The sequence below is a fragment of the Gallinula chloropus genome (assembly GCF_964237585.1).
Source record: "Gallinula chloropus genome assembly, chromosome: 1".
Taxonomy (NCBI): Eukaryota; Metazoa; Chordata; class Aves; order Gruiformes; family Rallidae; genus Gallinula; species Gallinula chloropus.
Window position 1 is genome coordinate 139,283,527 of NC_140085.1, and position 10,320 is coordinate 139,293,846.

At 45.7% G+C, this 10,320-nt stretch overlaps 1 protein-coding gene across 1 annotated transcript in view; it reads right to left on the reverse strand.

Moving 5' to 3' along the window:
• The window catches only part of CD99 (CD99 molecule (Xg blood group)), a gene marked incomplete at its 5' end in the record, with an annotated part of 30,102 nt that extends 23,658 nt beyond the window's left edge, over positions 1-6,444 (reverse strand). Inside the window, one exon of the mRNA XM_084279791.1 lies at positions 6,345-6,444. Within this exon, the coding sequence (XP_084135917.1) occupies positions 6,345-6,444 (100 nt within the window). The remainder of the gene's footprint in view (positions 1-6,344) is intronic.
• Positions 6,445-10,320: the final 3,876 nt, after the last annotated feature.

Below are 10,320 nucleotides of genomic sequence, written 5' to 3' on the forward strand. Positions count from 1 at the left end.
ATTCGATATGGGAGCCTTATGCCTTCTAAAGCAAACTGCATTTCATGACCCAGTGCTTTCACCTGCAGGTTGCCATCACACATGCCAGGCTTCAGTCTGCATTATAAATTCACTAATCCTGTAGAACACCACAGGAAAGTGATTGGACTGGATGAAAAAAAAATTGTCCTAGGGACAGGTGAGAATTGCAAGCTGAAGGGAGCTGTGCCTGGGGATAGGACTGGCAGCTGAGACAGTGACAAAGATGCAACACTGAAGGAGAAGGAGTAGAAGCAGCAGTGAGCAAGGAAGAGGGAGACAGAGTGGGAGAGGTCTGGATGCAGAGAAGTTGTCAGCTCACCACAGTCACAAGCTCTTGTTTGGGGAAAAAAAGATCCACATCTCTGCTTAGTTAGCTCAAGAAAGAACTGAGCTTTACAGAAACCCAAAATACCAAGAAGGAAAGATGGAAGTTTTTGTGAAAAGGGTGGAGGGAGGGATGTCACAAATCAGATTGCAAACTGGATGGCTAAGACAAGCAGGAACAACTCTGGTCCAGACAAGAGGTGAAGGAGAGGGAAGGGAACAGTTGATTTAAGTACTGAATGTGGGATTCAATCGCAAGATGCCTGGCATACAGGAGGTAGTGAGAAGAAACACAGAGCTAGGCAGTGATTTCTGGCTTCCAAGAGGGAGAACACAGACAGCATGGATAGCTGGAGGCAAAGGAGGAAACAGAAGATTCAAAGATTAAAATGTAGAAAAAGATATAAATATAGAAGAAAATAGCCTTATCCAAAAACTTTCTACACAGGCTTTGCCAAACCCTTGCCCCAAACTTTACCCTGAAACTACTTGTTTCTAAATTTAACAAGGACTCGGGTGCCTCCAGAGCTGTCTGCTTTGTCAAACAATAGCATCAGCTCTAATAAAAACTGTACCCTACCCAACACATTTGCCTCACTTATTTTTAATTCACTGCATCACGTTACCACTAATGCCAGTGTTAACGCCTTCCCTCTCCACATAGGTTCAACATTTCTCTCCAAATCACAGGAAAGAAACAAGGGGTGGTAAAATCTAAGTCTAAACACTGTAACTCTACTTTTTTTTCAGACTGAAAAGGTTTAGATTGTATCATTTTTGTGGCAACAACAAAAACAAGAGCACCACAGGTATTACAAAGTATAACCAAGCTTGCAGGATTTGCTGGTCTGGAAATAACTGTTTGATAAATTTTTCACTTTTTCATTAAAATAATGGAATTCTCCCCAAACAGAAAAGATGCAAGAAATACTTTCTGTGGTTAGGAAAAAAAAAAAAAAAAAAAAAAAAGAGAGAGAAAAATGCAAAAATATTTTTATAATTAAAAATATGGGTAGATTTTTATCAAATAAGGTTTTACCAATGAAATTGACATTTAATAAAAATGTCTTATTCATGGAAAGATTAACTTGTGTGCTGAGTCAACATAAAAGAGCAACTTCTATCCTGTAAACAAAGTTTGTTCTTAACTAGATTAAAACTCTTTGGGATACTTCACATACAGCAAGAAATTAATACAATTTCTTGTGAAAACTTTTGAAGAAATAAGAGACCTAATGGGAGTTTTTCAGGACTCAAGCTATGAGGAAAGTAGAGCAGAATTAGTATCAGCAGTTAATTAGCAGCTGCCTCAGTCAATAGGTTTTCCTTTTGCAAATACAGTTAAGGATGCTACTTCTTAAATATTTATAGCATGTGGATTCTTCACAGGTGACTGAAATCTGTATAGATTAAACCAACTGCATTTGTTACACAGACAACAATGTTGTATGATGAAACCTGACTTAAAATGTAAATGTTTTCTTTTAAATTTATCTTTTCCCCAAAACACGTTAGAATGATTCCTGCATTTGACGTTAGTTATGTATCTTAAAGGAACTGTTCTATATATAGAAAAACTGTTATATATTTAGAAAAACTATCATAAACAGGCCTTACACCACAAAGAAATACGGTCTTGGACTATCATAGGAATTTTCCTTATGACTCTTGGAATACTCTGTAGAAAGTCTTCCGGATCCTATTCTGGGCCCCCTCATCACATCATGTGATAGGAGAAAGGGAAGTTTGAAGAAGCCTATCAAGCAGATCAGCCCCTTCCTCTTCAGCAGCACCAGCAGGTGCTGTGCCCTCACAGTGGCAAAGCTAGAAATGGGTTGATAGGAACTTTTCTACTGGGAAAGAAAGTGAACGCAGCACCCTAGCTGGAACAAACAAACATATTTGCTGGCATGATGGAATGCAGCCTTGGCTAGACTCAGATAGCAGTAGTCATTTCAAAACCACAGCTGTCCAAGACTGAGGGGAAGATTGTGGAACAGAGAGAGTGTATCATATTCTCTCTAATCCTCAGGCATCTGAAAAGGTAGAACGGTACAATGGCTTGCTTGAAACTGCACTCCAGAGAAAGGGAATCTCACCTCTATTAACTGGGGGGAGCTAGTTAACATAAAAGGAGCAATCCGTCCTAACAGCCCTGCAGAAAACCATTTACCCCAAATCCAGCTGTGTGACAAAGGACCAGTCAGCCCTGGGGACACCAGGACTGAGACACAGGTTCGTGTCTATCCACCTGCAGCAATTGAAATCCCTAAGGAAGGAATCTTTATCACTTGAGAACTAGGAATTACCTACTAGGTGGCCTTTGGAAAAGTGATAATGTGCTGTTACCTGTGATAAATAATCCTATTTTACTTCATAAACCACACTGTGTGTTTTGGAGACACAAGACATATGTCTTTGCAAACACGACGTGTACCCAAACAGTTCCTAGGCACACACTGCCAGGTGCCCTGTTTGGGAAGAGAACATGAACTGCCCTGTGCTGCTCAGTCATGTCATGTTGGCATTGACACCCATGGTGTGCACCAAACCTTCAACTGGTCAGAGAAGCACCGAGCATTCCTGCTTGAACACAGGTAAGAAAGAGCATCAGACAGCAGGGGCAGGAGACACATGAGGTGATGGTCTGAGAGACTTGCAGAGGGAGAGACTGCAGAGGGGACATGTGGCTGGAGATGTGCTCTGGGCAGTAGAAGCTCTATACCAGTAGGGTATATCCCTGAGTGACTGCAGCTATGAGTCACCCACATCAGGGCAAGGACAGCCCTGAGGGACTCACACCAGGGACACGCATACCATAGCGGCAACAGCCCTGAAGGACCATAAACCACCCACGCTGAGGCAGGGACATGCAGAAGCAAAGAGGAGCAGAGGAAAATCAGCAGGAAGCAAGGAGGAGCTGCAGAAAGAAACCACGAGGGATACAGCCTTCCTTCTCTACTCATCACCTCACCAAAGGAGCATGGGCTGAGCATAATCTAGAGCAAAAACCAGGAAAGACGAGATGGTGTGGGTAGGGGGGTTTGCCTGAAGCTGAAAGCAGGGAAAGGGGTGGACCTTAGGGGTTTGATTGATCGTTCTCTTTCTCTCAGTTCCCAAATCCATATTTAAAATTCTGTGTTAACTGGCAGTAAGCTGAGTTCAGTTCCCCACATTGAGACTGTTTTGCTCATAACATTCTCTCAACACTTTTACTGGACTCCAAAAGTAGGTTCCCATGCCAGACCATGGAAAAGAAGTTTGACTAAAAGAGGCTTGCCCCTGGCAAGATGATCTTAAGTAATCAAGATTACGATTATTACTGCATTTCACCTGATGAAATACAAGTTGGTTGCAGTGAGAGGTTCAAGACAGCGAGAGTTAAAGCAGAGAGTGCTTTTGCGCAGGCGACCCCATCACATGCACCAGGACAACATCAGGAAAATATTGAAATTGGCCTTGGCTGGATGGCAGCAGGCTGAGTCACACTTAACTCTTGCCAAGTTAAATCACTGTAACTATGGAAAGCCTAAGGATTGTTGCAGTGATGTCATTTTGATGCAGCGGTGCAGTGGCCATTTTATATAAATAACAACACATCAAAATAATCATCTCAGCCATTTTGACTTACAGAAAACAGAAAGATGAAAAACATGTGCTGTCTAGCACTGCTACTAAACTTGTTAAACTCAAAGTTGGGTGGTTGGTTGTTGTTTTCTCTGTCATATTTAAAATGCAAACAACTCCGGAGCCCACAAAGCAGAGATCTGTCGCCAGGAGTCCCTGAGCCACCTCCCTGCCCCAGCTGAAAGCCCCATCTTTAGATTTCATACAGGCTCATTTCACCATCTTCCATCCTTCATCCTACTAATCATTTTTCCCAAAACTGACTTGCCTCAAAAAGAAGCCAGGGGCACTAGAGTTTCCTTCCCTTTGCTCATAGCTGGATAATTACCAAGGTCTTGCGAAGATGGGATCTCTACCTGTAATTCACCTTAGGCTACTGATCTCACCATAGATGCCTCAGCTTCCAGAGCGTATTTTGCTCACCTCCTGGTATTCACTGCTACAACAGTTTCTTGGGGCCACTATGTTTCAATAGACAAGCAAGTCTATTGAGTAGAGACTCCAAACTGAGATCCTCAGAAAGCAGGCAGCTTTTTATGCCTTTATCTTTCTGCAGTGTACTCAAGGGACACTTTCGAGCCCTGTGGCTGCATGCAGTGGTTTTCTGCCACTCATCATGAATGGATTTTTTTTCTTCATTTCTCCTTCCATTGTGCTCTTCACAGAATTGGTACAGTTCTGCTGCCTAACATTTTTTGTTAATGTTGCATTTTGAAAACCAGATGCCTAAAATTAGAGGCTAGGCTAACCTGGGGGTTTTGCAGACGTGAAACAGCTATGCCTGTCTCAGACCTCACAGCCAGGCAAAGCAGGAAGCCTCCTGCCCTCTCCTCCCCTGCACCCATCGCATTGCCACTCCCTTGCTCACTCCGATTAGTCACCTGCAGATTTATCAGACTGAATCATCTCGGTGCAGGCCCCCAAGCTGTTAGGTTGCCTGTAGACACTGATGATACAAAACCTCACATTCGGCATTCCTCTGGATGCAGCCCCGACGATATCTAAATTCCAGCTTTGCTTGACTTGCAGAGCTTGGACTTGGCAAATGAGACAACACTTAAATGCCAGTTTGAGGCTCAAACGGCGAGTTCTTTTGCTAAGCTAGCTCAAATAACAAAGTTCACCATTGCTTAATAACACATCCAAAACCTCACGATACCTTGAATATTGCTTTAACATTAACAGCTTTGACATGCCTGAAATATATGATGCCCTAAGAAATTCTCAGTCCCACGGCAGAGACTTGTTAATCATGAAACCAGCCACCTCCAAACCATCTCACAACAACCAAACGGCTTAGAAGGCAAGATCCCCAACTTTCTGTAGCAGTTCTGCAAATTCAAACTACAGAGAGCCTACCAACAGAAAATACTAATTTTTCTGAAGTATGTAATTCAAGTTTTGCTTCTGTTTTAATTTATGATCACACCACCACAAATACGAAATTCCTCTGAAAGGCCCCACCCTCCCCAGACTGGCATTTTCAACAGTCCTCGAGGTCTTACACATTTTGTTTAAGGAAAAATTATTATAACCTACTTACTCGGTTTGTATTATCAGCATTAACCAACACCCAGATAAATTACCATCTTTTTAAAAGCAATCTGTTAAAAGCATAGCACCACTTTTACTCAGAACTTGAAACAATTCCCCCAAAGACAGTTTCTGTGTACCTTCTCTCTCTCTGGTGAAGCAGAAACCGGACAGACTCTATTCACCCCCAAACTTCTTGGCATAACATTTTGAAACTCTGTTTTTTGAGCGACTCCAAATATTTCCACATCTTAAGAGCATCACACCAAAGACCTTGCTGTACTTCACTGTGAGGACTGCTCGCAGAGGTAAAGGAGTAAATTTTCCATGATTATGAGATAACGTTTCAGTGTCAGCAGCCTGAATCATATGCCATTTTAAAAGGCAGTTACCTTAAAATGATACTGTTTTCTCAAGAGCTCAGCTTTGCTAATGTAACAGTGAAGATCATTATTAGGCCATAGCAGAACTGAAATCCAACAGGCTTGAAGCCAATCTGTTCATCCGGCAATCTGCGTACAGGATGTATAGCTTCCAGACAAAGCTAGGAACAGATAATTTCCCTCTTTACAGCAAAGAGAGGGAGATTTACGTTTTGAAGTGCTACTTCTACAAAGCGCCTGGAAGAAAATGCCTAGGCATAGCACCATGGAACCATTAACACGGTGATAAAAATAACAATTCTTAGAAATAAGTCAGGTAGATGTGAAATGACTATGGACAGCAGTTTAGGAGCCTTTCCCCTGGAAAAAAAAACAACAACAAAACCAAGAACAAAACCAACAAAACCCAGAAAACCAAAACTAGGTACTGGGACCTTCCCTTTTTTCCTCCCCTACCAAAACTGTCGCCTTGTACCAAATACAAGGCAACACACTGATGTTGGGCGAAGCCTCTCGGCAGCAAATACTGGCGCGTTTTATCCTGCAGCTCTGCCATACCCGCGTTTCGTTTTGTTTTGTTTTGTTTTAAAAAGGTTATCGTCCCACAGCAGGTCTTCTGGTGAGCGACTAAGCCCCCCGATGCTCCGGGACTGCCGTTAACTCCGCTTTCTTTCCTAAAATGGAAGCGGAGCTCCAGCGGAGCTCCCCACCGCCCCGAAACCCGCTCCAAGCCTCCTTCCGGACCTCTCTGCACCCAAGGGCGCTGCTGGGGCGGGTACCGCTGGGGCGGGTACCGCGGTATTCGGCGAAAAGATCAAAAAGCAAGACGGGATTCCCAGTGCGGGAAGGCGGACAGCAAGCTCGGGAATACTTTCCCTATTAGGTAGAAGAGAAAAAGAAAAAGAAAAAGAAAAAGAAAAAGAAAAAGAAAAAGAAAAAGAAAAAGAAAAAGAAAAAGAGAAAAGAGAAAAGAGAAAAGGGGGGGGGGGGGAACTAAAACCAAACCCCACAAAAACAACCCAAAAACGGAGAGAGCACCGTTTCCCTGCACCGGACAGAGCCGGGCAGCTGCCGCCCTGGGACCCGCCCAGGTCCCAGGGCGCCAGCTGCCCGGCTCTAGCTCCCTCCCGGGCTCTCCTCATTCCCTGCACCGCTCCGCCAACGCCCCCCGCGCCCTGTCTCCGTGCCGAGAGGCAGCGCTTAGCCCCCGGTCCCGGGAACGGAGGGCAGGGGAGCGATCCCTCCTCAAGGCCGCCGGGGCCGCGGGCGGGTCCATGGCACGACCGCCCCTCCTCACCTCTGATGGGGACCAGGACGGTGAGGAGCACCACCGAAGGAAGAAGCCACGAGCGCCGCATGGTTGTACGTCTCACACACACACACACACCCGCCGCTCCGTGACAGCCGGCCTCAGCACCCGCCGAAGCCGCTTCCGCCTGGCCGGAGGAGGGCGGCACCGGTGGGGGGGGAGAGGGGAGGGGTGTGGGTGAGTGCGCCGTGGGGAACACGCCCAGGCCTCCCTGTCCCGCTGTCGCCCGGAGGAAGAAAGCGAGGGCCACCGGTCCCGCCAAGGCTGCTCCTCGTGGGGTAAAGCCGGCCTCTTCCCTCCCGCCGCCGCGGCGGGACGGCGGGCCTCTCCTCGGGACGGCGAGGCCCCCGCGGAGCTCGTCAGGGAGCGGCGCTCGGGCGGCCGTTACCCGCCATTGCCGCTCCCCGCCCTCGGGGAGACAGGGCGGTGGCCGAGTCCCGTTCGCTGGCGGGCTGGAGGCGTCGCGCTGAGGCCGGGAGTCGGGTTTCCCGTGTAGGCCGGGCGGAGTCCTCACGGCTCCGGCGGGCTGAAGGAGCAGGGCTTCGAGGCGTGCGAGCTGAGACTGCTCAACCCCGACCGCTCCGGTGCAGGCTGCCTGCTGAAAAAAGGGTGCCGCCGGCCAGGCGAGCCCCGAAAGGCAGCCCCGTTTTCTAGACGGAACGAGCTGCAGGGCTTGAATGCTGGCCACGGGTCTTAGCAGCAGAGACGCCACGTTCTCCTTGCACCTCTGCCCGCTCCTCACCCTGGCACTCCCCTTCGTGGTTCTCCTCCGGGAAAGTTACCAGCACCTAATAACCTTGCCCTTATAAACTTGATTTTTCCTCCGGTCAGGCAGAAAATGGTAAAATTGCCTTGACTCTTGTGTTTGCAAGCGACGCCACACTGGCCCTGCATGCAGATAGAAATACGAACTCAGTGCAGTACAGGGCTGGGTTTTCTCAACTAGATGTGGGAAGACGGGATGTTAAAAATCCTGGTTTTGTACAAGTCCTTTTTCTGACAGGTGTTTCACCTTTGGATGAGGGCCAGTCACTCCCCTGGGTGCTGTCATAGCAGCCTGAAGCGCTGCTGCCGTGGGTCGGGGTGGGAATCGTGCAGAGCTCTGCTCTGGCACACAGGAGAAGAACTCGTCATCCCCAACCCTGGTTTCCCACTTGCCAAGTATGCTCTGATTATTGACTGGATAATAAGCAATTCAGTGAGGCACAGTATGTGATTTAGAAGGTAACTGGAGATGTGCAGCTGACGTGGGTGCACTGGTTGTAGGGCTAAACTTTCCTCAGAGAGGTCTGTGTCTCTTCGGTAGTGTTCGTAGGACCTTGCCAGCTGGAAAAGTGGAAAATCACAGAGTTAATGAATCACTGTCACCAGTTCATAAACTGATGATAATCTTTTTTTTTCCTCCTTGACAGTGACTAGTCGAAGCCATTTTTAGATTTAACCTAAAACAATAAAGAGTTTAACTGTACTAAGAAACTTAAATATACTTAATCGTAAAATGATGCTGCATTTTAAATTAAGGGTGAGCCATTCCTTTAAAATATCTGAGTTTTGCATGAGTAGTACTGGAGGGTCCATTGAGAACTTCCAGCAGGAGAGCCGGAAAAGCAAGAGGTGTTTTTTCCAGTCATTAACACTTGTGGAGTCAACATTACATCCTTGTTAGCAGCTTCCTTTTTTCTGAACTCCAAGCCTAGAAGGTAAGATTGAACACGTGCATATACATCGTGTAATCCAGCAATATTTATCCAGTCATTACCGCTATGTGGACATACACAGGCGATTATTAATGTTCCTCAAAGGATGCTCTTTTAACAGAGTGTTTGTTTACAACTGTTGCTAAGCATCATCTAAGAAGTTGCTCTTGTGACAAGAACAAGAAACTTGGCGTGCCTCAGAGTGGTGCACACTTCCCTATTTAATTAAATTGTACCAAACCACTTGTTTTTTTCAGGATTGCCGAACTAACAGAGGAAGCCTAGTTATCTCACTGGAATTGCCATGTCAGGGCCCTGTAACTTCCTGTTTCCAAAATTAGTCTGCGTCAAAGTAACCATCTTCAGATGAGGTAATGGCAACCTCCTGTTAGAACAGATGTGAGATAACTGTGCTTTGTGCTAGAGCTGACCATTTTCACTTGGTTTGATCCTAGAAGCACAGCTTGTACAAGTACAGTTTGTGCCATTAGCCACTTAATGGCTAGTAAGTTTTTCCATATTTATGAATATCAGGTAATTTTTTTCAAGCTTACTAATCTTTTGATCTGAAGTTTTCACTTACCTCTCGTGAAAATGAATGTCTTTAGTTGTGGTTACCAGCTCTTCCGTGTGTGAAACTTAGATTAGAAAAAAACATCCCAGCTTTGTCATTTCACATCTGTAAAAATAAAAATAACTTAGTACTAGGGCTGGTTATCTGATTGTGTGACCCGCTTCTTCTGTCAGCACGTATCTTTGGCCAACTCAACCTGCAGTGGCTGTTCTAACAGGTCTTCCACTCTGTGTCCTGACCACAGCGTCTACCAGGAAGCCTCTGAGAAATGCTTGGGCATTTGGCTGATCTGAAGACGCCTCAGAAGGAGAGAAGGTTACCTTGAGACTTATTTCTAAGGAACAGGATGTTTAAAAGACATACATGGTCTATGGTTTGGCCCAGAGAAAAATACACAGCAGCACAATAACAGCCAGCTCAGTAATAAAGGTAATTTCAGAATGGAGTTTCTGTGGAAGATGTGTAGATCCTGAACAACCTCTGCAGTGGCCAATTACCTGGTCTTAGTCACCCTCAGCTTTCCCTTCTGTAAATACCCTCTCTCTGTTGGCACTTGCTCCCTTCCAGTAGCAGCAACTCTTGCAATATGCCTGCATGACTCAAAGCTAACTACCCTGGGTAACAAAGCAGCAAGGCAAGGTCTATAGCAACTGAGATCCCATCTCCTTTAAAGCTCATCCCATTTCTATTGCTGTCAGGATTTCTTCTACTGTCACTATCAGCCAGGCAGTGTTTCCTTTTTCAGATAAGCCCCAAATAACTTTATACTTTGTTTTGTTGTTTTTATCTAGTAACACCTGTACATACTTTGACTACACTTCCTGTAGACTATCCAGAGACCTTTCTATGTCC